This window comes from Nansenia antarctica (assembly GCF_963989245.1).
Source record: "Nansenia antarctica genome assembly, chromosome: 1".
NCBI classification, from domain to species: Eukaryota; Metazoa; Chordata; class Actinopteri; order Argentiniformes; family Microstomatidae; genus Nansenia; species Nansenia antarctica.
Genome location: NC_137674.1, coordinates 9,391,485 through 9,414,681, shown reverse-complemented (window position 1 = coordinate 9,414,681; position 23,197 = coordinate 9,391,485). Strand labels below are relative to the sequence as shown.

Genomic DNA, 23,197 nt, shown 5'->3' with positions numbered 1-23,197 from the left:
GTTCAGTTGAGAGATTCTAGAATGAAGCAGGCAAAAGGCCCCAATTTTATTCAGCAAATAGTGCTGAGCTGAGCAGAAAATACCTTACAACTCAGAATGCTCTACAGCAGGGGTCGGCAATTAGGTTTGGCCTCTGGCCAATTTTTTTGAGCCACTAGATGGCGGGCCAGAACATAATCAAAGGCTAATTTAAGTAATTGATTGTTGAAAAATGTGACACGTTCTAATGCTTTGACTTTTCTTTCGAAAAATGTACACATCGCTAGTCAACTAGCACAGCTTGTTTTGTGAGCCTGCTAACAATGTAAAGTAGTGTTCTAGTTAACTAGGTAGCAGTCCAATCCATTACGTTGCAGTATTAGGCTTGACTAGCAAGTTTGTGTTGTGATTCTCAACAATGTTGAAACGTAGTTTCACCCTTTTCCATAGTTTTGAATAATAAATATGTGGACTGACGATGTCTCGCAGCCTAACTTATTCTAATAATTATTTAACATCGTTTTATTCTGAATTATTCCCCCCTCCTCCCAGACAAGGTCACATTATTTATTATTGGATTGGTTGTTTGCGTGCCGGGTGAAGTTATCTAAACAGTTAACCTGCTAGCAAGAGAAACATCATGTTACTCTCCAAAGGTCTAAAGAGGAAAGTTGACGGTGGAAACAGGGCATTTAAAGAGGAATGGACAGCGAACTATACGTTCATCCTACCTGGTTTCATCAATGCAGAGCCGTTGTGAGACTCACATCTTCCGTGCTCACGATGTTCCCTTTCTATACAAGTCGTCCTTTTCGTCAATGAATGTGATAAAGACGCACGAGAGGAATCGATTGATGCATAAAAATAAAAATAAACTGCCTGCGGATTAAAGTGACGTCAATATCACCAGATATCAAGCACTTTTCACATTAAGTGAGTACCAAGCCTGTCGTTATTGTATTTAATAACCTAATTGTATTTTGTATATTTTGAATGAATGGCTCATTGTACTTATTATCCCTAATAGCGCGTTTGCTCTGTCGTTTCAGGAGCATAGGCCTACCACCACTTTGCGCCGATTTTGTTGTCAATGTTTTTCAGAAAATTAAACAGAATTTGCTTTGTTACTGTTCATATGTGTGTTGCAGTCACATACGTAAACATTACGTTTGAATGATTTAATGAGCTGATGTTATTTTTTTCAAACCACACACCGCATGTTGGCTATTTCAGCACCACGCCTTGTCCACCTACTTATGATTCACTATGAGGGGTTCAGCGTCAGTGCGCTTCGGTGCACCCCGCTGCCTGATTGTCGGTCCCTGTGTCATTCACTCTCAACATGGATACAAGTACAATACGCATTATTCAGGTGGAGGTAGATTCTCTATTCGGACATTATAGGCGCGGTGTTGGACTGTCGGTCCGATATTGTAAAAAAAAAAAAGAAAAAAAAAAAAAAAAGTGGATTCTCAAAATAATCTGCTGGGCCAAATCACGGGCCGTCTATTGCCGACCCCTGCTCTACAGCATGACTTGTATTGTAGCTTGATTGTAACAATGGATTTGGAAAAAAAAGAAGTAATTATTCTATCAAAGATTTTGTTGACAGAAGCAGTATTCAAAACTCCCATTTAATTATTTATCATTGCTTCTATTAGAAATATTAATGTAGAGTGGTTGACTTTGCCCCAATTTTAGCACATGCAAATTAGGGCCTAGAGTGTATACCTTTTCAGCATCTGCCTCACCTTGTTGAAGATGAGCTTTTAAAGACAAACCGGTATACAAACAATAAAGCTTTTAAACTTTAAACACTTTGAATTTGTTTATTGAATAAGAGATAATAATATGTGTGGACAACAGTATAATAATTGTATGAATATATTTATTATCTGGTTGTCAAAATATAAAATATCCTCAATTACTCATCTGAGAAGCATTCGAGACATCTTATACTGACCCAACACTATTTGGAACACTATACACTATAATACTAGGTAGGGCCTCCCTTTGCTCTCAACAGGCTCAATTTCATTGTATACATGGAAACATTCCTTTGAGATTCTGGTCCATGATGACATGATTGCATCACACAATCCCCGCCGATTTTTCAGGTGCACTTTCAAGCTGTGAACCTCCTGTTCTACCACATGGTAGGTGTTCTATTGGATTCAGATCTGGTGACTGGGAAGGCCATTGTCATATTCATGAAACCAGTTTGAGATGACTTTAGCTTTGTGACCTGGTGCATTATCATGCTGGAAGTAGCCATTAGAAGATGGGTACATTGTGGCCATGAAGGGATTCACATGGTCAGCAACAATACTGTATATTATATATATTTTTCAAACGATGATTGATTGGTATTAACAGGCCCAATGTGAGCCAAGAAAACATTCCCCAAACCATTACACCACCTAAATAAATGAGCACGTGTACAGTTGTTCCTAATAAAGTATTCGGTGAGTGTATATTCGTCCCACTTTGCTCTGAATGAAATCAGAAGCAATTGAAACCTCTCAGAAAGTATGGATTTAGTATACATTTGCCAGGGACTTAAAGGTTCATCTGTAATAAAGAACAGACAGTGATGCTGTGGAATGCAATGTCCCACACTAGTTGACCTTTGCCTCTGTGCGAATGAAAATGACTCATACTGTGTAAGCCAAACCACGATGGGATATATCCAACAGTGCACACCGCCACACAATAGGCTAGGAGAATGCTCTAGGCCTTTAACCTACATTATGTTAACCCTTACACAGAGTAGACCAACATGGGGGACTCATGAGCAAAAAAACCCTACAGGCAGATTGATATCACCAGTGGCACTTCATGGTGAACATGTTGGAGGGTCATATAAATGGTATAGCTTTTTTTTTCTTCCGTTTACTGACCTCCAGGGGGACTATGATTCTGTAGATCATACAGTATACAGTATAATAATGGCAATTTCCATGTGATGGTTTGGCTATTTTGTAGGGGTGCAATGGTTCAGTTGGCCCACGGATTTTGGGCATAAGCATGACAGGTTCCGACTTTTCAGTCTGGCTACGAATGCAACTGTAGGCCTTTTAGCCTGACGAATTTGGAAATAATATTTTGTGAGATGAAAGATACATCCTACGGATGCGCTGGGACGCATCATCAGTGATGGAACCTGGGGTCACTGCTGGGTCTTTCAACATCAGACACCCTCTCCCAGGCGACCCAGCTGGGGTTGATCAGACCCCAGCTTGCTTCCCAGCAGCGTTCGCCCACGGATTTGCCCCCTTGATCCAAAGCCACCTTGTGGCTTTCTCTGCCGGCCTTCCTCTTAGCCTCCCCGGTGATGCCCAGTAGGAGCTGTAAACACTTTGCAGAGTGAACGCCCTGCAAATCCTCGGCAGCACCAGCTCCACAGGCTCACAGCGAGTTCACCATCCCTGCCTTCTGCACTCTTCCACGAGCTCCTGGTACTTGGTGCACTTCCTCTCGTTGGCCTCGTCCATGTGTTCTTGGGGCGGCTGTGGCACAGGAGGTAGAGCCGGCGTCTAATGATCGCAAGGTTGGCAGATCAGCGGTTCGAACCCCGGCTGGCCACATGTTGAGGTGTCCTTGGGCAATACACTGAACCCCCAAATTGCTCCCAATGAGCGGGCAGGCACCTTGCATGGTAGCTTGCCGCCATTGGTGTGTGAATGTGTGTGTGAATGAGAGGCCATTGTAAAGCGCTTTGGAATAAGGCGCTATATAAGTCAGTCCATTTACAATTTATTCTTCCCAGGGCACTGTGAGTTCCAGCATGATCGGTTTCCACTTGGTGGAATCTGGGAAAATGATCATGTCTGGTCGAAGCCGAGTTGAGGTTATCCGAGCTGGGAACTTCAGCTGCTTGCCCAGGTCCAGGCGGTGGCCGTGGTGAGGAGACCAGACTTTGCCTTAGTTTGTCAGTGGGGCTTCTCTCCAGCTCTGAGGAACACAAAGGACTTTGTCTGGTGGTGGCCTTTGCCAGTGTTAATGGCCATGGCTACACTCCCCGCCGACTGCCTTAACATCGAAACCTGTCCCATATCAGTATGGAAACTAGTGTTTTTTTGTAACCTTGGTTTATAGCCTGTCACATTTGTAACCAAATAGTTTGCCTGTGCTCTAAAGAATTTGGGAATAACATTTTGAGAAATCATTGCCAAGCTGTAAGAATTTGTGTTTGAAGTAAAGGCGTCTTATATCCCTGCACACTTGGATGCCTAATGGCAGCCATTTATATTTCTCTTTGGTCATAGAAGGTGATTGCACCAAGAGAAAAGCTCTCCCTGTGCGTAACTGGGACTGTAAAACAAAGACAACCCGAGACAAAAGTTTATGAATAAACGTCTTGTTTCATTTACATATTCCTCCATCACTCACCTTGGTATACACATTATTCACTGGGGACAACGTGTTTACTGAACACTTTGTTTATTATTTATTGATAATGTCTCTTTAAGGCAAACTGCTCAAATCATTCAGCTCTTGATAGAGTCAACCTAGACACAGAATCGACCATCACCCTCTGGAATGGGAGGGACCAGTGCTTAGTAGTAATACAAATACAGACATAGAAAGAAATACAATACAGACAGCTAGATAAAAATAATGAGACCAATGAATAGTATGTTATCATTATTATTATATAGTGGTGGTCTAGTGGATAGTGAGTTGGACTTGTGATCGGAAGGTTGTGAGTTCAAATCCCGCCTGAAACCACACCACTACTAGTGTGCCCTTGGGTAAGGCACTTAGCCCTCAGTTACTCCAGGGGGAATGTCCCTGTAATTCGTAATTGTAAGTCGCTTTGGATAAAAGCGTCTGCTAAATGGCAAAATTAATTATTAATTTATTATTATTATTAGTATTATTATTATTATTATTAATAATAATAATAATAATAATAATAGTAGTAGTATATTATTCAATAGAAGTTTATACTGTCTTGTACATATATTCCACACATATTATATACGTTCTCCACACAGAGACAGTGGGATGTTGGAAAAATGTTGCAACTTTGACGTTCCCGCAATCAGCATTTTCTGACACCTGACATTGATTGTAGTAGGGAGGGAGCTATTATATGTAACTTCTATTTTCATCCTGAAGCTTCTCATTGCTAAGAGACCTCTTCATGCTAACCCTCAGTAGAGGCCTCTCTGTGAGTGCAAAACTATTTGAGCTCACAGCTGGGATCTTTTCCCTTTCCGTGTCATTTGTGGAATCAATTTGGACTCCGGGCCATTTTGTGCTCAGTGGGAGTTGAGTAGCCAGTGTTTCTGATATGTTCCAGTGCTGCTCTACCCCCGTCCTACATTATGGAAAGAGTGTTCAAGTGATGCTGCATGCATCATGTATACTGTATTCTTGGAAGTAAATAAATGGCTGTTTTTCAAGGTTACAGTGAAGTGTGCAAGTAATTCTAACGACATTTGGATCCTCACTTTTGGAAAGAAAGAGGAAAATAACACTGATTAATCCCCTTTTGAATATTGAATTATTCATAAATTATACATTCACTAACATAATGGAGAAAAAAAAAAGCTTCAGTGAACTGCATAGTAAACTGCTTCTCATAAGCTATTATGAAATTATGAATTATCTAAATCTGACAATAGTGTCTACAAGTACAGTCTGTTTGTGAAGATGTGGCGCTCTTGGCCTCTCAATAAACGTTGAAGTCACTCTGTGAGAACGTAGACCTAGTCATCAAGTGAACAGTTCACAGGGCTGGGAAACACCCTATACTTTCCAAGTGTATCAATGTATTTTTCCGAGGGACCGCATGTTTCAGTGGCTTAGCATGATTCACAGCCATAACTTCCACATGCAATTGATGTTGTGAAAAGCTTCAAAGGTGCAATCTGTAATTTGTAACTACACACACACACACACACACACACGCGCACACACACAGACACACACACCCACACCCACACCCACACACACACACACACACACACACACACACACACACACACACACACACACACACACATACATACACACACACAGAGACACACATACACACATACACACACACACACACACACACAACTCACACACACAACTCACACACACATACAGTAGTAGTAATTGGAGTTGATTACTTGTCAGAAAGATTTCAGACCAAGGCTTTGACACTATCTTTACGATAAAGAAGTGGAACCTTTTCCACGGCATTAACATTCTGGTAAAGTGTCTCCTGGCTGACCTTGAGTCCAACAACTGCAATGCCTGATCCCATCAGATCTCATCGGCTAAACGAGACCCAGAAAGGTGACCTCTCGCAACAAAATCAAGTGGCAGAAATATTGATATTTGCCCAACAATGCAGGGTTTATTCCTTCAACCGGACATGAGGGAGAGATTAAAGGCACAAGAACATGTCAATGTTATGGGGGTCAGAAGCACTGTATCTTCTGAGGGACTTGATAGGAGTGAGCTGGTTAATTATCCTCTGTGAATCTAGTAAAAGGATGAGGTGCTAACTCCTGATGCTAATATTGCTCACATAAAAAAAGCTACTGGGTGACATTTCTGTCAAGTAAACAGCAAACAAACAATCAAACAAAAATCAATACTAAATATTACAAATGACCTTATTCCTCACACTACTTGGTACAGAATGATACTTCTGAGACCCTCTAAGATGATAACAATAATATATGCAGAATGTATGCAATCAGTAAGTATAACCAGTGATTGCACGCATTGCAATCACAAGCTGCAGTATTCTTAAGGCATTATGCATTAGGTGGCCTTACATCTATTTCTAGGTTGTTTTAGGTATTTGTAGGTTGTTTTTACTTGTTCTACAAGTGCTATTTGGCACCGACACAATGTAACCCACTCTTAACTCAGAAGAGACTGGTAAATGCTTGATTGCATATTCACAATGCTTCGATTCCTTCGATATGAGTGATTAGCAAGGTGGTGTAGTGGAGTCAGATGAGATGTCACTTTGCTGAGCTGGACTGGTCTATGACTGATGGGTAGAAGCTGAGGCGTGTCATAAAGCCCTTATAAATGTTTGCTTTGCATCTTTCAAAAGAGAGTTAATGTCAAATATTTATTCTCTGCAGAAGGCAGGTTCACATTTCAGCTACACTCAAGCTAGTGTTGCAGATTACTTAGATGGACAATACATACCGTTCTAGAAATCGGCACATTTGTACTGTACCATAACAATCGTTGTAAATTGTGTTATTACATTTAAAATAATTTTAAAAAGGGACAATTTTATTCTGTAAGCATAACAGCAGTGAAACAATTTATTCTCGAGGTTCCAAAAATATCATTGGCTAATCATTTAATATTCATATTATATTATATTAATATTAATATTTTTACCCCCATTTCAGGCCACTGCACTAATGATTCAGAAGACGTTTGTATGAACTACTAACTTTATAAATTAAAGTAATAAATCATATCAAGGACAGTTCTTAATCTTGCTGTTTTTATAGCCTGTGAGAGAAGCCATTGGTATTATATTAGTCTAAACATTTCTACAGCTCCTATCCTTTGGAGAGTGCTGACTGACATGGTCTAATTACACAAATAATGTTCCTCTAATGTCACTTTGTTTGCACGATCAGTGTAGTGAATTTTCCAATAATAGTCACATTTTACATACTGTATTGAATGGACTGCAGAGAAAACCTTAAAAGTGAAACTAAATATATAGAGAAGAGATGCTTGTTGCTAAGCATCCTCAGCTTTTCTGTATAAAGTCTCGTTCAATAAAGTAACAGTTTGAACAGCTGAATCCCTAATTAAGACTCACTCACCTAAGTTAAACTTTCCCACATTTCTCAAATGTAGATCAAAGTAAATTACAGTAAAGGCACACACACACACACACGATCTGAGGTCCGCTTCTGGATTTCAAATGAATATTCAGTGAAATTTGATCCAGGACCCACAGATTCACTACAAAACAACACATCAGTGCCCTGTGATGCAGTATGGTAACTCAAAGTGAATGCGTTTAACCTTGTAGATTAGATATTATTACACTGTATTTAGTGTTTTTCTTCTTTTTTGTTTCATAAAATTGTGCAATCATTCTTTTGAAGCATGAGAGCACAGGCTGACTCTATGAATCAGGAACAAAAAGAATGCACAAAGCTACTGTGCACCTGAGATGCTCCAAAATGTCACAGATGTACTTTTTCACTTAGGCTTTTCATAATTTCCTCAATACATAAATTATGTCTACTACACTATTGCAGTAGCTGTAAAAAGGTGCCCTCATATTTGTGGTTTTCTCTCCCTATGCTTTGAATATTGCAATGCCTGTCTCTATGACTGTCTCTATGAAGTACATCATCGTTTGTTCCTGACACTTTGTGATTACAGTACATACATGATTTATATGAGAATGAACAAGTGAGGCTTTGATGCAATTCCCAATGTGTCCATTTACAGCAGTTATGGGCAGATTCATCAAAACTCCGTGCTGATGACGGGGTGGCATAGCTTACAGTAGAAGTTACACGTGGAGAAGCAGGAGAGTAGCCCATATGGAATGGCCCAATTAAAACAATGCATTTTGTTTTCAATGTTTGATTTGTATATCCATACTGTATGCCCGACTGAATCCCAGGTCAGGCAGGACCATCAGGTGGTTTGTGAGCTGACAACAGTAGGGTTGCTGCAATGAAATCTTAGGTGCCATCGCCTGCCATTGTGCCCTTGAGCAAGGCACTAAACATCCTGTTCCAGTGGTGCAACACTGATGCTGAGCCTTACAACCCCTCTGTGTATGTGTGTGGATGATGGTAACAAGAAACAACCATTGGTACAGAAACACACATAATACAGTTCAATATTGCCCTCAGCTGTCTACAGAACACACACGTATTGCAGAAATATAAATCAATGGGGCACTGATATAATTGCTGTATTAAGGACGGCAAAACCCAACATTGCACTGTTGCAACCTTTGATACAAATGTCCTTGGACAAAGGTAATGAGGGTGGTCATTATACAAAACAGGCTGATTTTGCATTAATTGTCTGTGAGCTTTGTATATGGGTGTAAGGTGACTGAAAATAAGGAAAAATCCATGTTTTTTGTGTCAAATTGTCCTTTAATTCAAGGGACCATTTGAATTTTTATTTTACTTTTTAAATTAATGGTCATACATGTATTGCACACTACCCTTACACTTTCCGTCAGTTGCATACTAACACAGTTAGTTTTACTACGGGTTAGGGTTAGGGTTAGGGTAACCTAACCCTAACCCTTACACGCTTTACCTATTGCTGTTTAGGTATTTGAAATGATTGCTCATATACATGTTCAGTTTACAGTTGGGGACCCTTGGCGCCTGCATGAGGGGAGAAGCCGACATTCGGGGTGAAGTATGAAACGAAATAATTTACTGGGCTTGTCTAATGACGGTATATACTGCACAAAAATGGTTTGCAAGAAAGAATGCTACCTCACACCCATGACGTGAATTGCAGTTTGTGTCACGCGGGCCATGATATTTTAGTTGAACTGGTAAATTGCCAAACAAGACAATGACATGGTAGACATGGTAGAATACGACATGTAGAATACGAGCTTTAGGATTATTTTCTGGCCAACCCAAAAGACCATCAGTCTGTGTAGAAAGTAGAGGCATTGTTGTACTCTGGAGAAGACACTGAGATACTTGTACGAATTAAGCTGTGTATGTTGGCACTGTGGCCAACCACAAGCAAGTGGTCACTGGCAGATTTGGGCTCAATCCACTGAACAAACCTTTGGATCTCTGATCTCTACATCGGTACAAGCCTATTATCAGCATCTGTCAGACCAAGAGAACTTGACAATACTTATCAGGACTACTACTAGTTTACCCCCAAAAAACTGGCACGGTGGCAGCTTTTCTTCATTTTTGATGGGCATTTCATGGCATTCACATCAGGACAATGAAACGTCAAACATTTTTCGATATTTGATTGGGACATTGCAGAGGAATTACATTTTCTCTAACCTTGGGAATATGACACAGTAAGATGAAGAAGAAGATGCACTCCTCACCTGATTCTGATCGGCATCAATCTATTAATGTGGATGTTTCGTTCTGCAACTGCACTCAAAACATGGATGTCGCTGCAGCCAAGTTTTGCCACAGGTCTTCCATCCTGTAGGAACACATGTAGGAACCGATCTCTGAAATTCTGCTCCTGTGCTGAAAAGTTAGAGATAATTAGATTAGATAAAGGAAAACTCTCATTTTCTACATAGAGCAGTTGGATTAAAATACATGAAAAAGTGATGATGGACGTATGACAATGTGAATTCATTATAATACCCTTCCTTCATTCAGCACCATGATAGCATCATTCTGAGGAATTTTTCCGTATGTGCTTCTCACCTTTTCTCGTCCATGTAAATACAATCTCACCACTCACACGGAGATATTACCCACTCGGCTCACTCTAGTTAAAACACTGTCTCATTAAATGTATTGTGTGTCACTCAAGTGTCCAAATGAGCATGGCTTGTAATACCTGATCAGTCAGTCCTAGCTGATGTTATCCCCACTCTGACAGAATATTTCCCCCTCTGTATCATGTGTGGAATACTGTGATAGCTAATTTCGTCTAATGATGTACAGGGCCAGACAACTTGACATGCCACGACAAGCCCCTGGGCTTACAGACATGCTTGCTTTTCAACTCTTGGTTCTCATCATAGCGCCCTTTTATGTATTATATGTTGATGAGCCCTGGAGAATTTGATCAGTTATCTCACCTTTATATTCTGTTGAGTATCCCTCATTTACGTGGTATGGACCTTATTATCACTCTTATGTGTTTTAGTGATGTCATTAAAATAATAGGAAATTAAGTGAAGAATTATGCTCCAAGGACCCTTCATGTGCATGCAATTTATTCCATGTATTAATAGGACTGGAATGGAATGAGTACAAAGACAATCATTAGTTAAGACAGGGTATAATGTCCTTTCACACACTGATAGATAATTAGCCACATTCCGAGGGGAGAGCTGCAAGAGTCTTATTCACTTTTAATGGACATTTTAATTGTTATTCTGCTTGTAAAAGCTTGATTATGAAAGGTAAGGTTGGTGATAGTTATTCTAATGCATTGGTGACAGACATTATCCCTCCTGCTGTCTATTATGAAGAATACAGTATACATTTACCAACATTTTAACTTTTGGCTGGAGAGGACCCATTCTAAATGGTAAATGGACTGACTTACGTATATAGCGTCTTTATCCAAAGCGCTTTACAACGGTCTCTCATTCACCCATTCACACACACATTCACACACCAATGGCGGCAAGCTACCATGCAAGGCGTCGGCCCGCTCACTGGGAGCAATTTGGGGTTCAGTGTCTTGCCTAAGGACACCTCGACATGTGACCAGCCGGACATGTGCCAACCTCGCGATCATTAGACGGCGGCTCTACCTACTGCGCCACAGCCACCCCTGTACTGTACCATTCTATGTACAGTACAGTATGCTTCCCATCTTCCATTACAACAAAAGTAACAGCTACCTCATTGTCCATTAGAGGGATGGAGTCCTTCCAGAACCCAATGAGAATGAGTTCTAGTACTTCAGTGCAGCTATGTACTGTGGCTGTTCTCTCATTTACATTTTTGGCATTTAGCAGACGCCTTATTCCAAAGCGACTTACAATCAATACATTTGAATACTAAGCATGTGAATCAGCAATCCACCATTCGTTGCAGGAAGAGTAATCTAGCTCGGGCCCGGGGCCACTGATAGAAGGAAAAACCTTCTCCCTATTATCGCCTTCTACTAAAACTGAGAAACAGTACAAGGGGGGCAATAGAAGTTCTAGGGACACAGTAGAGGGGAAAGCGGGTGTCTTTAGGAGACGTAGTGGTGAGGGTCAGAAGATGTCTCAGGAGGAGCAGTTAAGATGTAACCTGAAGAGATGGGTCTTCAGTCTGCAACGTAACATCCTTTTGTCTAATTCCAGGGCAATTGTTTCCTATTGTGCTGTAACATACACATGCAGTATTTGGGAACAATTATGCGACTCCAAGGATAGATACTTCAGTAGGCCCCTCCTTTCTTTTTCTTTTCCCTTGGCAAAGATATGACGAATTACTCCTTACTGTCCCCATGGCCCTGTTACCCTGTTCTGGGCCTAACGGAGCGTTCGTCCTTTTGTCAGTACCTGTCACCTGCTCCCCCATCCCCCCCCCCCGCCCCCGCCCCCGCCCCGCCCCTCTCTCCCCCTCTTTCTCTGGCTGACAAGTGAAGCCCAGTGGGAGTGTCATGGTATCCTTCTGGGAGGGGGTGCATAGAGGGGAGGGGAGGATAAGGAGCAGATCTGCTGAGGAGATTCTGCAGAGAGACTCTGCATCTTGATGCATGTCTTTGGTTCTCTTCTGATTAACTGTGTCTGTTTGATCTCTGGAGTTTTCTTTTTGGTTCCCATCCTCTGATGTGAACTGTGAACAAGCTTGTGTTCTGTACGCCACGGATACACAGTAAGATAAAAGGAGCTGTGTCTTCCATGTGCTTTCTGAACATGTATCTCTATTAGGTTTGCACTATGCATTCTGTACCACAAGTAATACTAACTGTACAACACGAGCGGTTTTGACAATATTAGGAAGAGGGTATGGACAATCACCCTATGTAAAAATACACTGTCCTGTGTAAGTAATGGGACAGTAAAGCATTTCTTCTTTTGGCTTTATACTCCAAAACCTTGCATTTGAAATGAAACAATTACCATGAGGTTAAAAGATAGATTCTCAGCTTTTATTTGATGTATTGGTTTCATCATAATTTATACATAATCCCCCTATTTCAGGTCACCGAAAGTAATTGGACAGATTAATACATTATAATGTACAAATCAAGCAATCATGTTTAGTATTTTGACAATCCTTTGCATGCAATAACTGCCTGAAGTATTTCTACTTCTAAGTTCTAAGCAACATTTTTGAAAAAGCTGCGTACAAACAGCGTCATGAATTTTTAGTCTTAAATAATAGATATGACCCACTCCAGTCAGGCTTCCGCTCATACCACAGCACAGAAACTGCTTTGCTTAAGGTAACTAATGACCTTAGAATTAATGCGGAGTCCAAAAAACTCTCGATTCTTGTCTTAGACCTAAGTGCAGCCTTTGATACGGTGGGCCATAACATACTTATTGAGAGACTTGAAAACTGGGTCGGCCTCTCTGGTCCGGTCTTAAACTGGTTCAGGACTTACCTGGCTGACCGAGATTTCTTTGTGGCCCTTGGTGACCATAACTCAAAAAACTATAGCGCAACCTGTGGAGTTCCCCAGGGGTCCATTTTAGGACCGTTGCTTTTTAGCCTATACATACTACCCCTCAGCTCTGTCATCAGGAGGCACAGCGTTAACTACCATAGCTATGCTGACGACACTCAGCTTTATATCTCAGTAACTCCAAATGACTACGAGATGGTCGACCACCTGATAGATTGTATTGCTGATATAAATATATGGATGACACAACATTTTCTCCAACTCAATCAAGAAAAAACAGAGGTATTGATCATCGGTGAGGCTGGGAGAGAGAGAAATTATCTGCACACTTGAAAACACTAGCTCTTAACACTAAGTGCCAGGCCAGAAATCTAGGTGTCATAATTGACTCTGATCTAAATTTTGAAACCCATATTAAAAATACTATTAAAACATCCTTTTATCATTTAAGAAACATTACTATGGTAAAATCCTTCCTCTCCCAGGCAGACACTGAAAAATGTATGCATGCGTTTGTTGCTAGCAGGCTAGATTACTGTAATGCTCTCTTGACAGGTCTCCCCAAAACGATTAGTAGACTGCAAATGGTTCAGAATGCTGCTGCATGTGTCCTTACTAGGACCAAACGAAGAGGACACATCACACCGGTCCTGAGATCACTGCACTGGCTCCCTGTCAGTTATAGAATAGATAAGATTATTTTATTAGTCTATAAATCACTCCACTGCGACGCACCCAAATACATCATGGACATGCTCATAAGATATACACCGACTAGACCCTTAAGGTCTAGTGGCACGGAACTTCTGATAGTACCAGAAGCCAGGACCAAGAGATTTGGAGGATCAGCTTTTAGCATATATGCTCCTAGATTGTGGAACACCCTACCTGAGAGCCTGAGGTTGTCTAAAACTCAGGACATTTTTAAGCGAGACCTCAAGACCTACTTATTCAATGTCGCCTTTTGAAATTAAGGGAGACATTGGAGATTATAGAACTAGGATTACTGTGCTGTTACACCATACTCGCGCTTGAGATCTTGTGTTGGGTGCTGATGCCAGTAGCACCTAGACCAGTACCAGAACCGGCCCCAGGCTGTACCTGGACCACCACCAGGTTGTATTGCTGCTATTACTGTTGTGTTGTTGCATCATAACTGCGCTTGAGATTCTCTATTGGCAGGAAAGAGTACCAGGGTGCTGAAGTTCCAGGATCTGTGCCCATGCTGGATGCAGAATGATGCAGAAATAACTCAAAATTTTACTTTAAATACATTTATGCACAGTGTGTATGCTGCGGGGCATTTTTCCTGGATACACTGTGTACAGGTTTTTTGCCCTTGCTTGCTTGCTATGCGCCGGTGGTCCTCGGACCTCTCCTCGGGGGCCCCCGGCCACCCCGTGTGCCTGGTCTGTTCCGCCGCTGGGGCACCTGTTTGGCTAGCCTGGTGCGGGGCTATTATGGTCTGTGCTTGCTTGGCTGGGCCGGGTGTGCTGGAAGTGGGGCGGGCTGGGTGTGTGGGGCGGCGGGGGCTCCCCGGGGGGGGGGGGGGGGGGGGTTGGGGTCTGTCGCTGGGTGCAGGTAGGCAAACTGGTAGTAGTCACTCTATGAGTAGAGGGCTGCAAGGGAATTTTCCTGGCTACCCAGTGTACAGGTTTTTACTTTTGCCTGCTTGCGGCTCTGTCAGTGCATTGAGTCGCATCTTGCGAGAAATGCGCTATACAAATAAACCGTGATTTGATTTGAAGTCTATGACCCACTGATGCCACCAGACTGGCCAGGCCTTTACTGCAGCCATCTTCAGTTAACCATCCTTTTGAGGATAACTAGAGGTTTGCACCTTACAGTGCTTGAAGCATCTGCAGGTTCTGATTTGTGTTCCCAGACTTCTCTGGGTTTTTTCTTAATTATGGTGAGAATTCTTCGGACTGTAGAAGTCTTCCTTAGCCTACCAGGTTGCTGAGCTCACCAGTGGTGTCTTTGTTTTTGATGACGTTACAGACTATTGTTTTTGGTAAGTCTAAGGTTTTGGCTATGTTTCTGACAGTTTCTTTTTCTGATATTTCAATCTCATAATGGCTTCCTTGACTTTCATTGAGGTCTCTTTGGTCCTCATGTTGACAGACACCAATAGCAGACTACCGGTACAAAGGCAAACGCAAAGTCTAAAATCAATACTTGACTGTGACAGCTCTCTTATGCTTTCACACATGATGTGACGGAACATACCTGACTCACCAGAAACACCTGTCAAACCAATTGTCCCATTACTTTTGGTTCCCTGAAAAAGGGGGACAACGCATGCAAAGTGTTGTCATTTCTAAATGGTGAAACCAATATGTACACAAATACCATCAAATAAAGGCTGAGAATCTATACTTTGAGCTCATAGTAATTGTTTGATTTCAAATCCAAACATTTGGAGTAACGAGCCAAAAGAAGAAAACAACTGTATATGATACCCATTTTTTAATCTGTAATAGTGTAAAAAAATGAAATAAAAATAAAAATAGCTGTCTATCAGCACAATCAGGACAACTCCATTGCACTTTGACTTTGGGGTATACTGTATATTGTACTTCTTCGTCAATGCTAGGGTTAGTCAGCTACCGTATCACGTACAGTAATAAAGGAGGATGAAGGAGTTTGGGGAGGGAGGGTGGGATGATGTGAGGAGAAGGGAAATTATGACAGAGTAGCATGTTGTCAGACCATGCATTCTTTTTCCAACTAATCTATAAAGGGGACGTATGAGGATGTTGACAGGGAGTGACCTGAGATGAACACTGTCAGATAGCCAGTGGCAGGTATAAGAAATACACAAGTGGCTAATATGATGGAGGTGGAGGGTGGAGGTAGAATTGTGCTAACTTAACATCAAGGGATTCAAATTCACTTCTCACCTCTGGTAAAGCTCCCCAGTACAGTTCCCATAATCCCTCAGCTTTTTCTATATAAACTACTACATTCATACGATTTATCCCAGGAAAGAGGTATTTAAATGCTGCTTTCATGGTCAATGTGTGGTCAATGAGTTATCACTGTAGCATGACATGCAACTATTAAGAAATGAATGGCAAGAGTGTGAAAAGTGAATTTGATTTGATTCATCCAACATACGTGTATGGTCTCAGTGCCTTCTATGACAGGCCTTGTAAGAACAGTTCTACCTTATTACAAATGTCTAAGGACAGCCACCCAACACATCTTTGAAATACATTATATTGTATATTCAAAGTGAGTGGACTTTAAGAAATGTCCAACTCCTTAGTGGTATTATTTGTCATGCCTGCACACCATGGAATGGAAAACCAAATCTAGGTTGGAGAAGGATCTGAGGTTAAAAAAACACATTCCCTTGGGGCGCTTAGGTGGCGTAGCGGACTAAGCGCTGACCATGTAACCGCAGGGTTCTCGGTTCGATTCCGGCCGCGGACATATCCTGCATGTCATACCTTCTCTCTCTCTCACCCATCCTTCCTGTCAAATCTCTACTGTCTCTGTCACAATAAAAATGGAAATATGAGTGGGACTGCCCCACTCAGAAAAAATAACAAAAAAACAACAACATTCCCACTGAGCTAAAAATTGTTTGGTTGTTTTGTGTGGGCATTGTGCCATATGTGGATGCAGGCTCTCTGTTACTTCTGCACAGCAGACAAAATCATTAGTGCAGAAGTCAGAACTCAGTGCCATGCAGTGTTTCTTTTAATCTTAACTTCAGTTTTGTAATTGTGTGAGTCTTATATTCTGAATAAGCAGTAATACAATAGTAGCAGGTGCTGTTTTGTCCTGTCCAATCAAACCATCAAGTCATTGTAAACTAAATTAATTTGACATATACTATGGAGAAGAGGTTCATTCATTCGAAAATTAAATTTAAGCTAATGCACTGAAGACCACTGAATGCACTTTAAGTGAACACAGGGAGCAGGAACAAAGCTAAGAGAATTAAATTCAGCTCATCAGATTGCATTCCAATTGAAATTAATATTTTACATGTTCTTGTGGTCTTGTGGGATAGAGAAAATGGAGGGACTAAGTATGTAATCTATTCATTGAAAGAGGTGGAAACAAACAAGGAAGAGCAATTCATTCACAAAACAGAAGAAGAATATCAATTGCCACTGTACAGTATATTACATAACAAGAACCATGTTGTCTGACTTAGATCATAAAGCTTATATAGTGTTAATTAAGTTAGCATTGCCGTTTCATAACAGATGGTAAATAGACACCTTTACAACAGAGAGGGTCTGTCTGGTATGACCTTTTGAGGTATGACCACAATTGGAGGTGGTGGTGAGTCAGATACAGTATATCTCAAAAGTGAGTACACCCTTTAGATTTTTGCAAATATTCTGTCATATCCTTTCAGGGGATAACACTATCTTAATGAAACTTTGATATAACTTAAAGTAGTCAGTGTGCTGCTTGAATAACAGTATAGATTTATTGTCCATTGAAAATTACTCAGTACACAGCTGTTAATGTCTAAACAGCTGGCAACAAAAGTGAGTACACCCCCATAAAGGACATAACAGAATATTTGCAAAAATCTAAAGGGTGTACTCACTTTTGAGATATACTGTATGCTGTAGTTCTGCATAACCATAAGAACACTTACTACTATGACAGCTCTGGCATGGCAGAATTCCTGACCTGTCATAGTAAGACATTGTGACAAGAATATGAAGTGACAGGTTGAAAATGTATGAAGCTAGTGTACCTTATGACAAACTGCAGAAAGTGAATGATTATATACATTTTGAGTTGATGGATATTTTCTTTGTTTTTATACTAACACTGGTCTAAATCACTATCATAATAATGAATGAATGAATGAATGAATGAATGAATGAATGAATGAATGAATGAATGAATGAATGAATGAATGGTCTTTATTGTCATTGCTATAGTACAGGTACCAAACAACGAAATTTAGTACAGGTACCAAACGAATTATAGTACAGGTACCAAACAACGAAATTTAGTATCATAATAGCTCAGAAAATGTGAGCTCATCCCAAGCTAGACAATGTTGATGTATTATGCTGAGACATAAAATAGCAAGTCAAAAATCAATTCTAATTCTCACAGAAAGTTAAGAAAATATAATTCCAGGCTGTATTTTATTTTTTACAATGACTAAGATTTCAAGAAACATGTTTATGTTTTTCAAAAGGTAGAGGACACAAACAAAACAATTGTGTCTTTGAATCAAAATGTAAATGCCCTGGGGATCCATTGTGGCTCACAATATAGGGCAGGGGTCCCCAAACTACGGCCCGCGGGCCGAACACGGCCCACCCCCACACTTGGACCGGCCCTTTGAACAACGTGTAATTTCTAACTGCAATTGCGGCATTGCACCGACGTGGTGGCGGGGGCGCTGTTTCGCAAATAATTGGAAATCAATTTCCACCATAAATTGATGCAGAAAGGGCACAAATTGCATCTAAATTCACCAGAATGCAAGAAATTAAGTGTTTGATACTCGTTTAAGGACCCCCAGACAGCCCTGCTTCATGGGTCCCCCCGTGTATGATGAGGGTCCTCCCTCAAGTATCAGACTGTAAAACTGATTATATTTCATTGACATATCACTATAGGTATAAATTCCATCCAAATTCAACTGTTTAGACTTTGTTTGCATCCACCAGTGCTCTCCTGCGCACAATTGCTTTGCGCAACCGCCTCCATTCCACTCCGTTCCATATTATTTTATGTTAGAGACCAACCCAGGCCCCCCATCACAGAAAGGAAAAATGATGTGGCCCTCACAGAAAAAAGTTTGGGGACCCCTGATATAGGGCAAGTGTGACTGAGGTTAATGTACAGTAGTTTGTAAATCAGCAGTATTCTCTATTGATTCCCATGGCAACCTCAACAATGGATTCATAACCAAGCTACAGTAAAGTTCACTCACAGCAATCATTAAAGAAAAAAAGTTGTAGTAACCCAAATTGATGCTAATGGGGTATGTCTGGATAAACAATTATCCAGCTTTTAAGGACATCGAGAAGGGAGAAACAAATCTTCTGTCCTCTATAGACAAAAACCACTACAGACAAATCACACAAATCAGTTTGGCACAGAATGAAGGTGGCAATGAAGGTGGTAATTGCGCTCTCTATGACTATAAATACATCTCTATAGCTAGTGCAGAACAGCTGACATTGGCAAGCCTCTAGAATGTTTTACGGCAGTACGGCACAACCAGACTCGGAAGACGAAGCATGCTAGGCTGATCTTCTGTGAGTGCACGTCCCTCCCCTATCCCCATGACTTGGAAGACAACAGGCCTCCAGGTCGTATGCTGGGAGCATATGCAAGTCATGTGGGACAATATGCCTGACCCCGCAAGTCTACCGTATGTTCCATTTCTATATTTATTACTTTTATTTTTATTTATTACTTTTATTATTTGCAGTATTATTTGCAGTATTCGCCAATAGCCTACGTCTTTCCAACCAACACATGTACCGGTTGAAATAATGTAATCTAATGTAACAAAAAATCTAAACATAATCTGCTCCTGATCCTATTGCTGTCAATCGACTGAAATTAGATCAATTATATAGTGAAGTGAAACTCCAACATCATGTCAAAATGTAAATGAAATCCAGGCTCTCAATAACATTGTGGTGTGCTCATAGTGTAAGCCAGCAATCCAATTAAAAAGCCAAGCTAAATAATGTCTTTACTTGTGGTTATGTGACCGTGCCAGGACATTGATGCTGAGGTTGAGGCTGACAATGTTTAAGCTTTATAATAAAATCAACAAGGATTTTTTATTGATTTATTTCTCTCATGTACAGTAAAGCCGTTTTCACAATAATTGAACCGCACTGTATCTGCAGATGCAATGAAAATGAGATACTCAAAAAGGTCAAATGAATAAGAGAACATTATTTGACATCCTAGTACCCCTGTCCCTCGTTATTGGCAGAAGGCTAGATACAAGTAACTAGTATAGTACAGTGGATTGTGTACATAGCCTTTATTTATGTAAACCAGCTCCTTCCCTTGTGATTTTTTTTTTTAAACGTTTTTTTTTTCTTCCCTTTCCTAACACCAGGGGAGCCACCCCTCCTAAATTTCGTTGTTTGGTACCTGTACTGTAGCAATGACAATAAAGTCCATTCATTCATTCATTCATTCATTCATTCATTCATAGAACTTTGATTCTCCCCTAGCGCATATCTGTCTCTCCACACTGATGATAATGACACTGAAACTCAAATCAACAAACTCAAAAAACAAAACAAAAAAACATTGGGGGGGAAGGTTTTTTTATGCGGCCTGTTAAGTGTCTCACTGATTAGCACATATTTAAGAGGGACATATCCCAGCAAACACAGTACACAACCGCAACCTTGAAGTTAGGCTGTGGTGAGGTTGTGGCTAAGATGGTGCCAATGTAACCTAATGACGGCCTTTAGTTATGGTAGTGTTGTTGTGGCATAAAGGTTGGTGCCGTCCTGGTGCCAACACAACAGCAACTTGGAATGCCAAATCACACTTGCATAGCAGCGGGTGCAGCAAAACGCACAGAATGGTCAGGTCTGGTTTACCTAAATCTGTTTCCCAACGCCAACTTCACATAGCCATAAGGCCAATGCACACGGCGTGCGATTTTGTTGCACGACAACATTCGATTCTCAATTCACACCACCGAAGTGTGTGGGTGTGAATGGAGAATCGAATGTCGCTGTGTGCATTGTCTCATTCAAAACAATGGAATCGAATTTGCGGTACGACAAAATCGCACGCCTTGTGCATTGGGCTTTACGGTAGGCTATGCTATTGGTCCGACAAACATCATTTGAAATTCTACATTGTTAACTTTGCCCATTATTATTACATAATAATACGTGTTGGTGATTGATGCAGTCTACTATGACTCAATGGCAGACAAAGGTTTTGCGATAGTTCATGAATTCAGCCGTTCCATTTATAATGTATACTTGGCTTAATAGTCAGCCCATATAAAAAATACAACAAAAATATCCTCATATCATTTAAGAAACATTGTACTAAGGTACAATCTATTCTCTCCCAGGCAGACACTGAAAAACTAATGCATGCGTTTTGTCACTAGCAGACTAGATTACTGCAATGCTCTCCTGACAGGTCTACCAAAAGTGATTAGTCGACTGCAAATGGTTCAGAATGCTGCTGCACGTGTCCTTACAAGGAAACAAACGGAGAGCCCACATCACACCAGTCCTGAAATCACCTGCACTGGCTCCCTGTCAGTTACAGGATAGACTTCAAGATTCTTCTACTAGTCTATAAATCACTCCACTGCCATGCACCCAAATACCTCATGGACATGCCTGTAAGATACACACCAGGTAGACTCCTGAGGTCCACTGGCAGCCTCCCAGAAGCCAGGACCAAGAGACTTGGAGAGACAGCTTTCAGTATATATGCTCCCAGATTATCGAACATAATCATTATACATACATTTATGGATTTTGCACTACGCACTATAGCATCTGGTTAAATGCTGAAATGAGTTTTGTTGTCTTTGTACTTGCACCCTGTGGTCTGATCCTCTCTCTGCATGTGTTTGTAAAAACTATGTGTATATATGTGTATCTTTTGAATGAATGAATGGACTTTATTGTCATTGCTACAGTACAGGTACCAAACAACGAAATTTAGGAGGGGTGGCTCCCCTGGTGTTAGGAAAGGGGAAAAAAACTAAAAACACTTTTAAAAAAAGAATCACAAGAAGGGAAGGAGCTGGTTTACATAAATAAAGGCTATGTACACTATCCACTGTACTATACTGTACAGATAGACGACTAGGGTTGTCATATTGCACAATAGTATTATTTCACATTTATTTAAAGTGTTTTGAATGATGTGTTATGTTAATGGACAGTATAAGTGATCTTAATCTTATGTATACTTACTGTACAGGATGGTGCCCTGGGTAGCTCTGGTCTTCACTGTCAGATAGAGTGTAACAGTGGAGTCATTGACTGTATGAGACGGCTCATCGCTGGCAACACGGGACTTCAGCAGAGATGTTAGGGATTGCAGCTCCAAGTAAGATGTGCCATTGAAAGATGGGATGAATATTGTGGTATCTACGGAAATAAAAAGATCAAAGCAGTATAATGTGGGAATCCTTTCAGACATTCAAAACAAGTTGTCAAGTTGTTGTTGATGCCAACAACACATACGAAAACATCCCAATCAAGGTTTTTCCCAAGACTTCAAAAGTCAGGGGCAGGGCCTCTCCTGTCATACTCCAATGAAAGTAGCTGTTATGAAAAAGAAAGTTCCACTTATCTGTGTTCTAAATGTCATTTCTGTATTATTCCCAAAACTTTTTAATAGTCAAAATCGCCAACTTTGCGGCGCTACGCTGCAAGTACAGGGAGAGTTGAGAGGTCAGGCAGCAACAAGCTCAGCCTCACCCCTGATTGCGCAACCCCTCAGAAACTGATCCCAGGGCCGGCAGGTAAAACAATGTATCTAACCTTAAAAATGTCTCAAGATCAATGCCTGAGTTTACGGACCTACTTCAAATGAAAGGACAGAAAATAACACTTTGGTACTGCAACTCGTCCTGGCTGTCAAGCATAGCTAACCACAGCACTGTATCGGGAACATAGATATGTTTTTTAGGATATTTACTTCATTTACAAGTAAAAGGTAAGGTAAAAAGGTAATTCAAGTAAAGGTAAGACCATGCAATATATATATTATGTTTTAATTTGTGTTGAACGAGTATGAATAGTGGAACTGCATTTGCCTATAATAAATGAATCGAATAGGTGACCTGTATGTGTGTTACGTGTATGTGTGTGTTTCCTGTATGCGTGTGCAAAGAATGCTGATATGAAATATGAAAAATACGGTTGCCAATAGTCATTGTGCGACCTGCCAACTGAATGGTACATTTCAGATGCCTCTATCGGTTTCATTG

The 23,197-nt window shown here is 40.8% G+C and overlaps 1 protein-coding gene across 1 annotated transcript in view; it reads right to left on the bottom strand.

Moving 5' to 3' along the window:
• The window catches only part of LOC308150889 (protein eyes shut homolog), a gene marked incomplete at both ends in the record, with an annotated part of 157,615 nt that overhangs the window by 32,087 nt on the left and 102,331 nt on the right, over positions 1 to 23,197 (bottom strand). The window contains 2 exons of the mRNA XM_080523675.1: positions 10,034 to 10,184; positions 22,176 to 22,352. Coding sequence (XP_080379801.1) covers positions 10,034 to 10,184; positions 22,176 to 22,352 — 328 coding nt within the window. The remainder of the gene's footprint in view (positions 1 to 10,033; positions 10,185 to 22,175; positions 22,353 to 23,197) is intronic.